At 36.0% G+C, this 19355-nt stretch overlaps 1 protein-coding gene across 1 annotated transcript in view; it reads left to right on the top strand.

The window, feature by feature from the left end:
• itga1 (integrin, alpha 1) overlaps nt 1–19355 on the top strand; it is a 168951-nt gene that overhangs the window by 135678 nt on the left and 13918 nt on the right. The window contains exons 16-22 of the mRNA XM_061927416.1: nt 54–229; nt 310–461; nt 8676–8786; nt 16486–16562; nt 16740–16866; nt 19062–19139; nt 19241–19317. Of these exons, the coding sequence (XP_061783400.1) occupies nt 54–229; nt 310–461; nt 8676–8786; nt 16486–16562; nt 16740–16866; nt 19062–19139; nt 19241–19317 (798 nt within the window). The remainder of the gene's footprint in view (nt 1–53; nt 230–309; nt 462–8675; nt 8787–16485; nt 16563–16739; nt 16867–19061; nt 19140–19240; nt 19318–19355) is intronic.

Genomic DNA, 19355 nt, shown 5'->3' with positions numbered 1-19355 from the left:
GGCGCTGCATGCATGCTTGCACAAACTCAAATTGAGCTTGTTGTGTTTTTTAGGTCCAGAGATGTTGCAGAGCTCCGAGCCAACATGACTTTTAACCCTGCCAAGATCAACCTCCAGCAAACCCAGTTTCAATGTGAGCACTCCGGACGCAAGTCTGTGTGCGTGACGACAGAAGTGTGTTTTGTCTACAGTATCAAATCGGACACGCAGGACCCGAAGCCCGAAGCAGGTGAGCCTGTCGTTCCGTTCCGTCCGAGATGGCGTCTTAGTTTCAAGTAACTAACTCTTCATCTTGTCGCATCCCTGCAGTGATTCGCTACGATCTGACTCTGGATGCTCTGCGCGCAAAAGCCAGGGCTTCTTTTATCGGCATGGACGACAAAAGTGATCGAAGAATTACCCGAACTTCCCTCTTGCAGGACAAAAAGCGAGTTTGCGTGAATGAGACGTTCATGATGTCGGTAAGCCAGCACTGGAGACACCATAATGACCCCAATAGGCTAAAAAAAACCCAAAAAAAACAGTGGTGTGCCGTCAGGGCCAGCAAGGCCTTCTCTGCTGGCCTGACACAACCAAAAATCATTATCATAATTAAAGATAAAAGTAATTTTTAATTTACTTTCCCTAAATATTAAAAGTATTCATATTCTCTTCGTGTCATATTATGCTCCTTCCAGTGCCTTTGATTTTAGTTTTAGTTTGTATCCAATCAGAATTCAGCTAGCTTATGTTGTCATGCTGTACCAAATCTGCTGAGGCTTTCAGAATCAACAATGAGGGCGTCCGTGCACTGTAAGTAAACAGGGACATACAGTTGATAGACAATTGCAATAGCCAATCAGATCACAAGTTGTGTCAGTAAGGCCTTCTAGATGGCCTCACGTTGAACGTGACATTTACGCGTCCTATAATTAGTTACTCATCGGGACCGTTAGCGGATGAATTTGAGAACACATACAGTTGATAGACAGTTGCGATAGCCAATCAGATCACAAGTTGTTGACAGTAGCCTATCTAGGAAGCCTGATGTTAACGAGACTGTGATTGGATGTTCACTTGTCACTCCAAATTGAGTATCCATTCACAAGTTTCAAATTAGAGACACTCGTGATTTAGGGCTATATAAGTAAACATTGATTGAAATTAGCAGGAAGCGGGAAGTGTTGCGCCGCAGCCAGACCGGGATAGCAGAGAAGGAGAACAAAACGTTGATTCGGTGGCAGATATATATTTTCAAGAAGGATATTTAAAGAGAAACTACATCTTGTGAGATGATGTCAGCCAACCCCGGAAGCTAGCTCACCTGTTCTGGCGATTTCCACTCGAATAAGCCGACAACGAGTCGAATAGCTTCTACAAATTGTTAATTCAAATATTTAATTTTTTCACTTTTAAAATGTTTTTCGCTATTTTAATTTTGACAGTACCACATAAGATATGTTTTAATTGCTGATGCGGGTTTATTGATTTTTAAATGCGCCAGAAAATAACCTGTTTTGTACACTGTTGATGTGATTCAATGCGCAGTAGGGCGTAAATGCGTTCCTGTATAGTATTTCTCCAAGAATGGTCATGTGGTGACATCAATTATGGTAATCATTGATTGATCATCATCTCAGAGGCTTCAAAACACCTCATCATGCTGGAACTAACAGTGCCTTGGGAGGAGCGGATTGAGGAAGCCAACGAAAAGAAACGTGCCAAGTATCAGGAGCTGGTGGAGGACTGCAGGGGCAGGGGCTGGAGGACTTTCTATGAGCCAATAGAAGTTGGTTGCCGTGGCTTTGCAGGACGTAAAGTGCTTGGCCGATTGGGAGTCAAAGGGGCGGCCAAAAGGAGGGCCATTCAATCCGCAAGTGAAGCGGCAGAGAAAGCCACGAGGTGGTTGTGGCTGAAAAGGGCAGATCCGTGGGTTGCTACTGGGACACAAGCAGGGACTTGATCACCCCGGCTGGGTCGCCTGGACGAGGGTGTCTGATGTTGCGAGACCCGAAACACCCGATGAATCCAGGATACATCACTGATGATGTGTCCCAGTGCATACAGGAGATGTATCTTTCAAGAAGTTGGACATCACTGAAGGCCTAGGTGGGAAACGCACTGCAAAAAAACAACCAAAAATATAACTACAGTCGTCCCTTGTTTATCACTGTTAATTGGTTCCATGCCAGAAGGGGGTAGAATACATTTATTACCGCAAAGTAGGAATCATTATAAATCAAATATTGTCATAGCTAGAGCCAAAAAAGCTGTTTACAACTTTCTAAATACGCTGTTTAACATTTTGATATAACCTCTAGACATGAAATACCACCCACATAGTCACCTTTACACTGCTTTAATCCAATATAGTAATATCACATAATAAAAGAAAATAAGACATATACTCTACTGACTTTAGGGGCCATGTCTCATCTTGTGGCCAACACTATTAGAGTTTTGATAGTTTTGGTTTCATTTAATCAATTTTATGTTTGAAAAGTCTTAATTTAGGCCAAAATATTGGGAATATGCTTGACCCTGCTGGCAAGCCAAGCAGAACGTACAAGTCCTTAACTTTTTAAAGGGCGTGTAATAAAACACATTTTTATTTTACTTTTTTGCTTAAATTTCTCAATAAACGTTAGTCCTAAACAAAAATGTAAAACATAAAATGTTTTTTTAATTTTATTTTGACCCTTTTGATTAGGTAATGTCACAAGGTGAAATTTTATGCTAATTGAAAATTGTGACAGCATCTGAGAAAAAGGCATTCAAAGTGATTAAATAACATTAAACAAACATTACATGATTTGTAATTTTGTTCAGGGCTAAAGTTGATTGAGAGATTTGAGCAAAAAAAAAAGGATCCAAAATATTTTTTTGCCTTTTGGAAAAATGAAGGAATTTTATGTCCTGTTTAGCTTTGAGGTATTGTTGAGTAATTAAAAAAATCATAGTATGTAAAGGAGTAACACAACAAATATTAAGGCTAAAAATACAGCAAAAAAATTTCAAACTATAAGTCTCTCTTTTTAAAAAAACAAATATCCACGATAAAGTGAAGTCCCAAACTTTAAAGCGCGATGTGACGCCTGTAACTATTTTTCTTTTAACAAATCACGTTTTCATTGCAACATAAACATTACTCATTACTACCTTTCAGATTAATTCACTTTTCAAATCACTGTTTTGTGTGTGAGTGACAGGAAGAAAAGCACAAACTCTAATAAGTCATTTGGTGCCACCTCTCAGATTGCATACATAAATGTCTCGATAGCGATAGCCAATGGATGGCTAGATGATCAAATTTGCTTGGTTACTTATAACACAAAGCTAATATGTGGATGTTGTGTTAAGATATTAGCATATATCGATCGACATTGTATTGGTTTTAGTATATTTCATGTATAAAATGTACCCCACATTGTTAAATTGTTCTGTATGTGGCCTTTGCTGGAAAAAGTTTAGACAGCTAATATCATACCGCACCTTACCATAACATACCATACCACTTCCTGTAAAAGAATAAAGAAATTGTAGACAGCTTATTATCTTGTGCAAGAATAAAGAACTATTTTTCTAAAAATAAAAATAGATAATAAATTAATTCGATTTTTTTTTTTTTTATTCAAATACATCAACAATAGTGCAATGATACTGGACTGTGAAATAGAATAATGTGCAATAACCTGACTATAATGTGCAATAATGTTGGACTGTGCAATTTATCCCAAATGGCCTCTTGATAAGTGCAATAATACTGGACTGTGAAACAGAATAATGTGCAATAACCTGTCACCTTACACCTTTGTCACTTTATATATATATATATATATATATATATATATATATATATATATATATATATATATATATGTATATCTTTTTTATATTTTCTTTTTTATCTTTTTTACTATTCATATCGCTATACTATTGTGTATGCATCTTAGGGGATCTGCTCCAATTTCGTTGTTCTTTGAACCTGTTCAATGTAATAATGAAAATCAAAAATTACATTCTATTCTATTCAATACATTCTGATAAAGAGAGACATTAAATACATATATAAATACATGATTGGTTGACAAATGTGACTGAATAGGACACAGTGTTAAATGTAAGGAGTGGCCAATCTTAAAAAACACAAGTAAAGTCAACGAGTTGAAAACTAGGTGAAACGTTGGTTAAACATGACTTCATAAACTTCAATATACCTGCAAGTATATTTATACACATTTTTAGGGGTTCACAGGCCAGTCGTGCTGCTCTTAATAATAAATGAACTGTTATAAAGGCAAGGGGCTCTCAAAAGTGAAAGCTGTGTAAGTGGTCTGTAACTTCAAACAGACTCTTAGTTATAACGCAAGCCGCCTTTTCCCCTCAAATAACATGAAGCTTAACGTTTGCAGTTGTGTGACATTTGGGGCCATGTGTGCAACGTTTTATTCCGGCTGTGTCTCAGGCCAGCGATGTAGTTCTTTGATTAGCTTCCCTCAGGCACCAGAAGGAGGAACTAATCAGTGGAAACAGCTGCTGCCCTAGTGTGTGTGTGTGTGTGTGTGTGTGTGTGTGTGTGTGTGTGTGTGTGTGTGTGTGTGTGTGTGTGTGTGTGTGTGTGTGTGTGTGTGTGTGTGTGTGCATCTCGAGTAAGACTTCCTGCCTTCTTTTCGGTTTTTTATGTCACCACAGTAAAGAGTAAGTCAAGGGTCACAACAATTGTTCAGGAAAGGCCCAGATTTAGCAAATATTTTAACACTACAGCAATAAATGATTATTCCAGAAGTATGATTAAATTAAATAAGTAAATTTATTTATACATATATATATATATTACATACAGTATATTTATTTGTATATTTATTTATTTGTATACCTATATGTAATTCTAATTAGTAAAATGTAAAATACTGTACTATATCCATAAATAATTAAATGTGAAACATAGTGTAATTGGACACACTTAATAAACACTTTAATAAAAATTCAACTCAGGACCCAGGAAAGTCCCCATGAGATGACATTTTGTCCCACACATTCATAAACCAGTGTGGGTGGCACTAAGAGCAAGGCGGGCGAAGTGTCTTATATATATATATATATATATATATATATATATATATATATATATATATATATATATATATATATATATATATATATAATGGCCAGGAACATTTGTTTTTTATTTACATTATTATTTATATTACTCTATAATGTTTTACATTGTATTATTTATGTATATATTTTACATTTTACTAATTAGAATTACATATAGGTATGAATAAATACATATATTAATTTATAAATACACATTCAGTATGAATATATATAGTATGTACTACATATATACAGTATGTACTATATATAGTACATACTGTATATGTATGTATAAATACATATATGTATATATGTATTTATCTATACATATATAGTATATACTTTATATGTATGTATGTATAAATAAATATATGGATTTATATTATTTATATATATATATACAGTATGTACTATATTTATACAGTATATAGTACATACTGTATATGTATGTATAAATAAATATATGTATTTATTTATACATATATAGTATATACTTTATATGTATGTATAAATAAATATATGTATTTATTTATACATATATAGTACATACTGTATATGTATTTATAAATTAATATATGTATTTATTTTTACATACATATATATATATATATATATATATATATATATATATATATAGTACATACAATTCTGTACTATATACATAAATAATAAAATGTAAACCATTATAGTGTAAAATATTATTTACATAAATAGGTATTTGTGTGAAAAATATTTAAAATGTAATCTAATATTGGCTGACCCTATAAAATAATAAATAAAAAAGATAATAATACATCTCTGGCCATTATATAAGAGGGGAGCATATATTGTAGGTAATTGTATTGTACAGTATCCAGACAAAATTGTATGTACAATACAGTTAGCAACACTGCAACAATGTAATTTCCCCATTGTGGGATAAATAAACGTCTATCCTATCCTATCCTAAAAAGCCAGGAATATTTGTTTACTTAACTGCAGAGAGTGCCAGGCCATCTGTCGTTTTTATGTTATTTCTATTATTGTATGGTGTAAGCCCCTATTTGATAACATTTTAAATAGTTTTCCACACAAAAAAAATTTATTTAAATAAAAAGAATTACAATCTAATGTATATATATATGTGTATGTATATATATATATGTGTATGTATATATATATATATATATATATATATATATATATATATATATATATGTATGTATATATATATGTATATATATATATATATATATATGTATATATATATATATATATATATATATATATATATATATATATATATATATATATATATATATAAGTTGTATTTTATTATTTTATAGGGTATGTCAATATTGCATTAGATTTAAAATATGCTTTACACACAAATACACATGTTTTTTTATTGTATTTTACATTTTATTATTTATGAATAATAAATATGTATACATTTTTTTTTTTACTCCCAGTCCCTATTTCACCTACACCCTTTAAACACCGCAATGCATGTTAGCTTTACAAATGCCAGGTCTACTCTGACTACGTCTTGCAATCATCGTAAAAGTTCTCAATTAAATTTGATTACCTTTATTGATCCCATTCGCGTGTGCCATCAGGTAAATCCAAGTTCCAATAGCAGCAACATGCAGTACACAAGCAGTGTTGGGTTGGTTACTGAAAACCAGTAACTAGTTACAGTTACTAGTTACTTTATTTCAAAAGTAACTCAGTTACTAACTCAGTTACTTACACCAAAAAGTAATGCGTTACTGTGAAAAGTAACTATTTAGTTACTTCTTTTTTTCTTCTTTTTTTTTAAAGCTCCCATTAATGCCCTTTTTGCCTTCATTTCAGTACTGTTATTGCACTGGAGAATAATACAATCTGTTGATCAACTTGACATGCATTTTTATTTTCCTTTCAACATAATTAATGAAAAACAGTGAAACATAAAAAGGCATTCCTCCTTTCTTTAAACTTGGACCAATGACCATGAATAAAAAACAAGTTTAAGTGCAACATAAGAAGAAACATCATCTTCCTTGAAACATAGGTAGTGAAATAAAGCCTGACATCTGGAGTGATGCTGCTGTCTTCCACACTTGGAGCCATGGATTGTAGAATCCTTGTTTTCAGTGGCAGGATCATTGACACAGATGGTGAAGTTTCAGTGCTCAGTAGAGATGGAACACTTTTAAGCACCTGGAGGACCTCACCTGCCACTCTCACATCATCATCAGACAGGGTGACATTTGTCTTCAGGGTGTTGTGGGTCAATGCAGAGTATATAGCTGCCTGCTGCTCCAACATATCATAAGTGGAGTTCCACCTCGTTGGGACATCATGTATGAGCAGGCAGCTTTAGCATTTCTTGCTTTGTCTTAAGCACATGAGCAGCTGTTGTGCTTGGGTGGAAGTAAGAAACCTTCCTGATCCTCCCAAAGAGGCGCTCCATCCTATTGACTGAGATTCCCTTCTGTGATGCCAAATTCACTACATGTGCAAAGCACCTATCTGTGGTCCCAGTCCTGCCTCTTTCTCTGTAATTATTTGATTTTTGGCATTATCACGTGTGACTGGGATATCTTTATCTTCCAGTCCTCCACTGCTTGTGTCAGTACCTGCGCAAGGTGACTCTCGTAGAGGGGGCGTGTCTTCTCATCTCCCAGTCTGCTGTGATGAAGTGAGCGCTTATAGTTCCGCTGGACGTCCACCCGTCTGTCATGAGCGCAACAGATGATGCTCGGGATAGTTCATCCACAACTTTTTTCTTCTCCTGCTCATAAAGATCTGGCACAATCTTATTGCTGAAGTGGGTGCGCGATGGGATGTCGTAACGTGGTTCAAGCACGTTCAGCATGTGTTTAAAACCCTCGTTTTGCACAACCGAGTCTGCACTTATAAACACACCGATTCAATTGCGGGGGCGTTCAAGCTCCTCCGTTACTCCGCTCGCCATGACCACGCTGTGTGTGGACTGAACGTGCCAACAACTTTTTTTTGTTTGTTTCATATATCAAACCGCGGATCACCTCCCCCCACACACACACACATAGACCGCGCCTCTTTTCTTCTCTCCGGCTTGTGACAGAGGAAGATTCAGAAGAACGTCACCGCAGCGCTTCTGTTTCTAGCCGATACTACATCAAAAGTAACGTAAAATAACGCAGTAACGCATCATGTAGTAACGGTAACTAAATTACTGAATAAAAAAAAAAAACGCCTTAGATTACTAGTTACCGCCGAAACTAACGGCGTTACAGTAACGCGTTACTTTGTAACGCGTTAGTCCCAACACTGTACACAAGACAGTAGTAGCAACACCATGCAGCGTAAAACATACAAAAAAAATGTAATAGAACAATAAAGTAAAGGTAAAAAAAACCCCGAGCTAAAATCTAAGTGATTGCACGGTTTAGAAATATACTTTTAGTATCTCTGCACTTTCCTTGAGAACCAGCATCCTCTGCAGTGAACATTTGTGTTTAGTCTATTTCTTTGTCGTTTGATTGATTGGTGTATGGTGTAATATTATATTAATATTGGAGCAGGCCACATTGGTTTAGCAAGCAAATGAGTAAAAATACTAATAACTGGTTCTCTTCTCACAAAAGGCCAGACTGGACTTCCGAGACCCTCTCATGGTGTCATTGGACTTTGGACTGGCTGATGAAGACCGAGGCCCGGTCCTGGATAAAAGCCTGCCCACGTCCATTAACAAGACGGTAAGTTTTTAGCTCAGTCTCCATTCCTTTCATAGCCTGGTTTCTGTTCCCAAACATCAGCCCGAGTAACAGCTGACTGCCATTTTTCAAAAGTTTCAACACCAACAATCGCGTCTTCCCACACTCCCTTACTAAATCATTTATGTGTGGTGAGTGATGTGTCAAGATAAAGAGGGGGCAATTATTTCCCTCCTGATATGGGAATTAGGCTTCAGCAATGTCATGCTTCTGCTCGTTTCATGACGAGCAGAGAAGCAAATTGGCTCGTCTCTTGTTATTGTTATAAAAAGGAAGCAACCCCTGCTCAGACAGAAGAGGGGAAATCATCAAACGGAAGCTCCAGTTGGTCGTATTATTTTCTGGCCTGTGGTCCATACTTGGAGTGACCCATGCTGTAGGTCTCGAAGGGTCCAGAGAGAGCCTGAGACTGGGAACAAACAGGACTATGACCCATAAAACACTCTGCTGGGAGGGAAAACAAAAGGCAAAGGAAATGAAGGTCATGCATGTGGAGCCTTTTACTCAGGCGTGCAAACAAACACAAAACCTTATTTTCTTTCTCGTTTTCACTGCTCATGTTGATGAAGTACTGGACACAAGAGACCACCCTCTGCACAAACAGTCAAGCATCAATACTACTGTACAGCGCTGAAAAACAAGAGTTTTCTCTCATTTTTTGTTTTGGACGTTTTTAGTGTGCATTTTCAAGACAATGTTGTTCAATTGATTCCCCACAAACTCTAATTTTCGTGTTTTTAGTCTTTTTTTTTTTTTTGCATGTGTAAGTGGTAAAGGTTTAGTTCATTTCTAAACCTGCCTAATGGTGTTACTTCGAAGTACATCACATGTTCACACTTGCGCAATTCAACATGGTCAAAACGATTAAGCAGAAGCAGAGTTTAAAGAGGAGCACCTTTTTTTTAATCAGGCTTTTTACTGAACTCTAACTAGGTTTTTAATTTTTATTCTCTTATTTTATTCCTTATTTATTTCTATTTTTTGCTAGTATTATTCTCACTATTTTATGATTTTGTTAATATGTTAATGTATTATTTATATTTTATTTTTCTAAACATTTTAAAATATGTTTTGTATTTATTTTCCAGTCTGAACGCCTCAATCCTTAGTGCCATGCCATGTTTTGTTATTGTCAATATTGCTGTGTGTCTGTGCGTGTTTTCTTCTTTTTTTTTGTTTAGTTTTTTTTGTTTTTCTTACTGTTGTGAAGCACTTTGTGTTGCAACATGCCTGTGCATTGAAGTGCAATGTAAATACATTTTAATTGATTGATTTACTTCACAGCAGTTAGACTTAGACTTACACTTAGACCTCCTTTTTATTGTCTTTCAAATTTGAACTTTACAGTATGGATAAGAACAAAATTTCGTTGCATTAGCTCATGGTAGTGCAGGATAAAAAAATCAATAAGATGCATATATAAATAAATAGATTACTGTACAGATAAATATATTGCACGTTTATGGATGTATGTTATATTGTCTTTATATCCCAGCGAGTTAATCCATTTTGGGGGGGAATTGAGGGGATTATTATGATGCGTTCAAGAGTCTTACGGCCTGAGGGAAGAAGCTGTTACAGAACCTGGAGTATCTGCTATGGAGGCTGCGAAACCTCTTTCTAGAGTCCAGCAGTGAAAACAGTCCTTGGTGGGGGTGGGAGGAGTCTGCAGATTTTCTGAGCCCTGGTCAGGCAGTGGCTTTTTGCGATCTCCTGGATAGGAGGAAGAGGAGTCCTATGTTTAACCACCCACTAAAAAATGTTGGGTTAAAAAATAACCCAATTTTAACCCAACTGCTGGTTCAGAAAAGGACGAACCCCCTATTTGAGTTATTAGAACTCAACATTTTAAGTTAATATTTTCAACCCAACTTTTGCATTGAATTATTTAACCAAAAAGTTGAGTTATGATAACTTAATGTTGAGTTATTAATGAGATTAATCCATAATAAAATTCCCTTCAAGACAAAAGTAACTTTAAAAAAAAAAAAAAAACTGCTTTACTCGTTGAAAAACAACACAAAAAAGGTTCATAATTTTGAACACCCAGAAATGTAGTTAAAATTATAGCCTTATAACCCCAAAAATGGATTGCTATTCATAAAAATAACTCAACACTAGCAACTCATAAATTGGGTTATCAAAATAACCCAGTATTTTTAGTGTGCAGGTTATCTGTTTTCTAAAGGGATACATAATAATATGTTGATGTCATCTTGTTTGTGCAGGACAGCTAAAGATACTACCCTAACATCATAGCAGCAACATAGCATGTCGCTGTAATCAGATCCGCTCCTCCCTGTTTGCGAAGAAGTGCATGTAAAAGTCAATTAATGAATGACAGGGCACTTTTTAGGACATTTTAACATAAACATATTCCTAGTGCAGGGGTGTCAAACTCATTTTAGCTCAAGGGCCACATGGAGGAAAATCTGTGCACACGCGGGCCGGACTATTCTAAACTACAAAAATAAAGACAACTTCAGAGTGTTTTATTGATCTTACTTTGGCCAAAAATACAACAAACACATTCTGAAAATATTACAATAAAAATATAGAAAAAAAATACCAGCAGCGGTAAAGTTTAGATCCATGAAGGAAAGAAGAAAGTGAATGAATGTTTATAACTAAATACATTTACATATGCATAAAAATGTGTTTTCTTTTGTCTTGTTTTTTTATGAATCAAGTAACGTTTATGACAACCTTTTTCCAAAACACAATATAGAATGTGAGATATAACAGGATAATGCATACATTTATCATTTGTTTTCAAAACGGTTACAAAAAAAAGTGGGACCCCAAATATTTACTGTGGGACCCCATTTTTATGACTCAATGGGGTCCCTGGGGCCCCATTTTGAAAATTCCTAGCGCCAACACTGATGGAGTATTGGTGCGTGCAAAAAAGCCGCAGGTGGCTGGGGCCTGCGGGCCGGTTCTAAAACTAATCAAATATCATCCCGGGGGCCATATTTAATTCATTCCGCGGGCCTTGACTTTGACACATAGGTCTTAGTCCCTTCCTGCTCCGTCATTAATAAGAATATAATGGAAACCACCCTACACAAACTAACCATACCGAGCTAAATTCAATAAAAGTGTCGGAAAAACTAGGTTGCATAACTAATTGGACTAAACAGTACTGCGTGGTGGAAACAGGGTTAAACAGAGCATCCAATCAGAAATCATTTCACTGTGATGTCATTCTTACAACACAAGGCAAGATTAATATGTAATAAAATACCTGAGATCCATTTTTCTTACTATGTTAGATTTTGCTAATCTTAGGTAAAATATACTCTAATCTAAAATATGAATATAGTCACACACTGTAAAAACTGTTGCCTAGATCTAACTCAATAAAAATAAGGCAACATTTTCCAAGCAATTTTTGGTAGTTTAGTCAACTAATTGGTATTTTGAGTAAGTAGAACTTAATAATATGCATTTCGATTTATGCAAAAAGATTAAGTTGCGTTTACAGAAAAAGCCAAGAAATTGAGTAAAATCAATGTAAAAAAACATCAGCATATTAAACACACAAGACTTAATTAAAATAAGTAACATTTAAATGAAAAAATAATTTTTGTACTCAATTTTATTAATTTTGACCAACTTACCCTTTCTTTGTTTTGAAAATGGAAACTGCTTCAAATAATTACTTAGAATAATAATACAAAAATCAAGACATATCAAATTCCAACCTTTATTGAATCATTACCATATAAAAACAGTGGCAATGAGCTGGACAGTATGAACAGTCAACATCCATATTATACAAGAATGCATGACCTCAACTTTTTAAAGTGCTGTATAGAACACCTTCACAGTAGTTTTCTTTTTTTAACCGTATACATATTAAAACATTTTCACAAGCCATATCCAAACCTGTCAATAAGCTGGACAGTATTAACAGTCAAGAACATCAGTATTTAGTGCATAAAAGAATGCATGACCTCAGCATCTCAAGTTTTACTTAGAACATTCACAGTACAGTTTCTTGCTAAAACAATTTAACATTAAGATTATCTGTACTTCTGTAACAATTTACAAGCAGAACACCTTCACTGTAGTGTCTTTCAGTGTGTATATTTTGAAACATTTGAACTTAAACAACTCACAGATCCCTCCTTCTGACCAGCTGGAGCTTCACAGTAGGGCAATTTAGTGTGTATAAAACATAAAAAAACTTAATTTACACACCAGAAACGATGACCTGGAGCTTTGTATAAAACCTGAACAGGACAAACCGTTACAACATTCTGAAGAATTCCACTCAATGAACAATGTATAATGATTTTGAACAGACACAAGAAAATAGCTGTTCAAAAGTGCAAGCTGACAGTCATGGCTCACTGCCTAAGCTAGAAGCTTGTTTTTGAGAGTCATGAATTTGGGGGTTGGTTTTGGGCGCAGTGTGTCAAGTCCCACAAAAAGTCTTTGAAACACCTCAAATGTTTTGGAAAGTTTGGATGGATACTCAAGATTAAGTGCATACGTCAACCCCAGAAGTAGGCAGCATGCTTTGGCCAGGTTTCCAAGATGAGTAAGGACTGGTACTCCCTCAATGATGATTCCTACTGCATTTGGCTCACGACAGATGTAGATGCTCATATTCTTCATTTCCAGGTCCTCATGAACAGTGGTCTCTGCAGTTCCCTTTGAGATACAAAAACAGTCATTAAAAACACAAACATCTAATTTTATATTTACAGTAATATAAGTTGTATGATTTAATTCAGATAATGATTACTTTTGTGAAGACCATTTTGAAAACTTTTGAATTCTAATTTGAGATCTTGTACATTAAACTTGGTACAATAGATGCATTTCCAGCCACATGTTTTTTATTGGCATTTCTAATTTGCATATAAAAAACCTGAATAGAACCACCAGAAATTAAAACAAACAAACAAACAGTAATATGTTATATATATATATATATATATATATGTAGAGTAAATGTTTTAATGCTTGTTTAAGGGGAGTATTTTTTGTTTGCATTGTTTTTTTAGGGCAAACAGAAACACAAGACAGAAAGGCATCACTCTGTGGTGCTATGCTAATTGGCTATCCTGGGGCTCTTGCCAACTAGCTGCATGCTCGACCTCCACCTGACAACTGCTGGTTCAGTCAGTTCACATAAAAGTAAACCCAATTTAAGCTTGTACATCAGACTGATCCAAACCTGCTTTTAAACAATACTTACAGTAGTCAGAGATTAGCTCCTGTCCACTCTCTCCCACGTACTCTATGAGGCATCTCACAGTCACATCTCTCTTCTTCACTGCAGAGGCACTTGGGTCCTAGAGTTAAGAGAATAATAATAAATAAATGAATTTTGTTGGCAATTTTACTCCAAATCTGTGATACCGTTATTAGAGCATGATTACAAATTCAGTTTAAACTTTTAAACCACTTTTAACCCACCTGTATCAGTTCCATCAACAAGTTCTTGATGCGCTGCAGTCACTCCTTCTTTTGGACTGAAGAGCTCCAGGAGCTTTGGCGTGTACCTGTCCAGTTGGGACATAAATGTTGATTCCGCTTCATTAATCTGTAAGACAGCAAATGTTGACCGTTACTGATATTAAGGGTATTAGTATACATTTTCAGGCAAAAAGTGAGTCTAGTATGTCATGTCCAAGTCTCAATGGAAACTTGGTCAGGAAAAATAGAATGATAATAGAATAGAATAGAATAAAAGATATTCTACGAGTCGGTGGTGGCAGGCGCCTTCTTGTACGCCGTGGCCTGCTGGGGCAGCGGGCTGAGAGCGAGGGACGCAAACAGACTGGACAAGTTGATAGAGAAGGCCAGTAACGTGGTGGGAGTGGAGCTAGACTCTCTGGCGGTGGTGTCAGAGGAGAAGTCTAGCATCTTGACAGATGAGAGCGAAGGGATGTATAAGAGCATGGGCAACCTACATGAATGCAAGGCAAGGAATGGCTGTGTCCAAAGGTCCCATGTTGCAGTCTGTAATGCTTTAAAATGTCACTCTTGGTTGGTACAACAGTGCTGCACAACTTACAGGGCCCATCCCATCTGCCATTGGAGAGAGAGAACAAAAAAGACAAGTTATGGTTCATGTCTAACCTCTTGGATATATAAGCCTGGTGAAAGCCCTTTATATCGGTTTTTTTTACACCCTAATATACTCATTTGCAGTATTTCCTCTAGATTTTTTTGTAGCCACGGTTGTCTAAGTTGGTAACCTAGCAACAGTAGGGGGGTCTAGGGGCATGCCCCCACGGAAGAAAAATTTGAAAATGTACCCTTTAAATGGTGACTACTGGTGAGATTTTTTTTGGGGGGGTGGAATGTTGAGATTGAGACTTACACAATGAGTGTTATTCTTACAAGAGTAGCGTTTTGCCTAGGAGTGTGCATGGACAGTTTTGCCTAGGAGTGTGCATGGACAGCAGGTCTGAGGGGGCTTCAGATAGCTCTGTCAAGTGTACCTAGCTAGCTGCTAGCAACTATGAATGCAAGCTAGTGAAGCAGCTTTAACGTGGCTGCTTATAAACTGAAGAATAAAATATTAAACTACCACGCAAAGAAAACGCTAATTATAAACTTCACAGCTATAAACAATGTTTGGTTGAAGTTAATGAGCTGTTGGAGGTAAGAGCACATTCGAAATGGCGGTCGGCGGGAAAAGTAGTAAACTAAATATAACATTGAACCATGCTTTTGAAAATGTATACATTTAAATCCTGGCAAATACTGACTTAACAATATAAATGGTTACTTACATGAGTTCGGTAAAGTGTTTTCCTTGTTCTCCGTGAAGAAACGTGTCTGGGCTTGTTCTTCCACATTGTTCTTCCACAGCCGCATGCAGGCGGGCGGCTCCTGACGTTTTAGGTCTGATATAAACCTTTGAACTGAGTTTTGCTAAATCAATTTATGTTGGAAGTCCAATAAAATTAATTTTATCACATAAAAAATTAAGTTACGAAAATATTCACACTTTTTACTTAGAGATAACTCAAAAACTCTAAAAATAAAAATAAATTGATTTATTGGAATAAATATACTTTTAAAAATAAAGTAGAATGGACAATTCCACTGAAATACTTTTTACAGTGCATAACAGAAACGTGACTTGCCTTGAAACAAGTAAAATGGCATTCTGGCACTCAATGTTATTATGTTGCAGTTTATAAATAAAGGTTTATTAAAAAAAAATAATAATAATTAAAAAAAAAAAAAGAAAAAAGTAGCCTCTTCGCATGCGCATACATAGATCCAACGAATCGATCACTAAATTAATCGCCAACTATTTTTGTAATCGATTTTAATCGATTTAATCGATTAGTTGTTGCAGCCCAAGTAACATCATTGACATACATAAGAAACGGTATATGTCCGAGGTCCGATCCTAGTGGTACCCCACAACGATTATATTTTACAATGCAGTAATTGAACAACGTGATGTAACATAGAAAGTGCCTGCATGATTAAAACATTATTTTGTTTGTTTTGCCATGATTTCATGAGTTTTGCCGATATACTAAGATATATTATAGTGGATTTATCTTATTGTCCTTCATCCATTTTTTTTTTTTTTTTTTAAGTGGACTTATTTTCTAAATTACTGTGACAAAATCTGCCAAATGAAAGCTACTTGACTATCAAATCAGTTAAGCAACAATCTGATGTTTTTTTCTTGTAGATTCCCTTAGTGGACTGTGGAAGTCATCAGAAGTGCATCGCTGACCTCTTTCTTCAAGCAGAGCCTAGTGTAAAAAGGTAAGTTCATGACAAAATCACAATTTTTCACATTGAACCAGGCATATTATTTAATAAGGTAATATGATAGTAGTATAGAAAGGTCAAGTCTGCAAAACCTGTGTGGTGCAGGACTGCTCCCTTGTGGTGAAAACACAAATGACGCTCATCTCCCCTTCTCTTACTGTCCTGTACCAGCATGGTGATCCAAGCCAAGAAGGACAAAATTGACGTGAACATCCAAGTGAGAAACAGCAAAGATAACGCCTACAACACCAAGGTGGTCGTCAGCTTCACACCCAACATCAACTATGTCAAAGTTGAGGTGAGATGCCTTTTGGCACCTTCATTTTGCATGTGGTCACGGTTATGGGTTTATTTGATTTTGACATTCATAACAACATGTGCAAAGTAACACCACTTGTTCACACAATTTTTTTTGTATCGATCCGATACCGAGTACATACACGGCCAGTATCGCCGATATCAATACTCCTGTGGTCAATTTTAAATGTGCTTTATAAATAAAGTTGATTTGATTTGATTTGATTTTTACTTGGATGTTTTCAAGAGCCTTTAATTTGTTCATCAATCAAACACACACCAAAGATTTGAGGCCAACAAAAAAATACATCTATCAAGACACTTATTTGTGAAAAATATGACATTATTTAACACACTAAACAAAACATTTATTCCCCTGTCCTAGTGTATTACAAACAACTATTGGATATCATTCAAATCATTTGGCTTTATGCCCCCAAAGCCGTCCTGTGTTTGGGGATAGGTGTCGAATTTGGTACTTTTATAAGAACTGACCAAATTCTGTTGATACTACCGGGTATTGATTTACGTAAAATCAAACGGTGCCATATTTCTGTCAGGCTTGGTCAAAAGATAGGACTCAGATGCAGAGTAGGGATTAATTCGGCAGGCTTTTATTTTGAAAGCTTCCTTTCACCTCCAGAGTCAGGGCAATTCAATATAGGCTATAACTAGACTAGTCGGCGAAAAAGGTTCCACAAACAGGAAGAACCGAAAATCACTCCGAAAGGAGGAAATCACAAAAACAATAAGGAACTATACTTGGCGCCGTATATTCTATGAAATTTATTATTAACAAAAAACGATCCAACAGGAAGGAGAAACAATGGCTATGAAACTTCTACACTGTCTCTAGTCTAAAAAAAAAAGGTTAACAAAAAATGTCACTCAAAAAATTGAGGAAAAGGAAGAACTGTAAGAAAAACTGAAAACTCATACAAAATAACACAAAATCACTCTGCTGAGGAGGAGAAAAAGAAAACTCAAACTATCAACGATGGAATTCAGGATCAAGATATTCAAACACGAGACGAGGCTAGGCATGGACAGGATGCTACACTAGAGAGGCACGAATAAACGAGACAATCTGGCACAAAACAAAGGGAGGCGTAGGCTTATAAGACACATGAGGGTAATGGGGAACAGCTGGAAACAATCAGGAATCAGGGATGACGTCAGACTGATGACAAAAAAGGAAGGGCAAGTGACCTGAAACAAGAGGAGTTACTTTTCAAACTAAAACATGCAATTCACAAGACAGAAAAAAACCAAGACAAGACATCCCTCACCGCGGTGTGACAATTTCAATGCCTTTGTTGTCATTGACCAATTTTCCATAACAACAAAGCAAGTATGCCTGATAGAAATCACTCGAGCGTACACCTTGTTGATGGAAAACACTTGAAGGCTCCACTTTTCACAATACGTGAGGTCGACGCTAATTAACATTGGATCTGCCGTAGACATGCTACTAATGAGCATTAGCAATTTTACATGGGAGTTCAACATCTCGAAATTTGGTTATAAAAACAAGAACTTAGATGCACATTATAATCAAACAGCTGGTGTGTAATAAATACAATGCTTACAATATAAACACTTTTTAGGGTGCAACAAAAGACTAGATTCAACTTAATAGCAAAGACTATTTCCTGACTAGCCAACACACAGGAGCCTATGCGTTACTGCCATTTAACGCATTGGAATTGCAACTGCATGCACAGTCTACTAGCAATTGTAAGAAATCAAATATAACGACTAGGCACCACGGTTATCATTATCAGCTCACTGTTAAATGTTAAATAAAAACATATTTCCGCCCGATTGTAGCTGAGATAGGCCCCAGCGCCCCCCGCGACCCCGAAGGGAATAAATGGATGGATGGGCATATTTTGATTATTAAACAAATTAACATTTGTTAAGATATGAGCAGACAGAGAAGTGTGAAAGGTATGCGTCAATATTATATTATTGACCTCTACTAAAAAGGAATAGGAAGACGCTGAACTTACTCAATGAAGAGGGTTGAGGTGATTAAGTGTGGTGACAAGAAAGAATAGAGAATGTGTAAGAAAAGACTGATAGAAGAAAAGAGAAAAGTAAAGTAAATAAACAAGTTTAAACAATCTAACAATAAAAATATAACGGAGAAAATGCAAATTTGTTTAAACTCTATTTTCATTTTTGCATTGCCAGCCAGAGAAGGATTGCACCCTTAATCACACAAAAGTGGAGTGTGCGGTGGGATACCCCTTCCTGGGAAGCAATGTGGAGGTACGACTTCAAACATACACAAAACGTGTAAAATGCTGTACATGATGGTTTTGACCTGCTTAACACTGAAAACGTGACACTCTGTGATGTACTGTGCACAGGAAACTTTTAAAGTCAAATTTGAGGTGAATCCTAATCACATTCATCACAAAATCCAAATCAACGTGACGGCCACAAGGTGAGTTCATAGCCTGTTGCGTTTGGAGAGAAGTAACG

Source organism: Nerophis lumbriciformis, linkage group LG32, assembly GCF_033978685.3.
Source record: "Nerophis lumbriciformis linkage group LG32, RoL_Nlum_v2.1, whole genome shotgun sequence".
Lineage (NCBI taxonomy): Eukaryota > Metazoa > Chordata > Actinopteri > Syngnathiformes > Syngnathidae > Nerophis > Nerophis lumbriciformis.
This window is presented reverse-complemented; position numbering and strand designations above follow the sequence as displayed.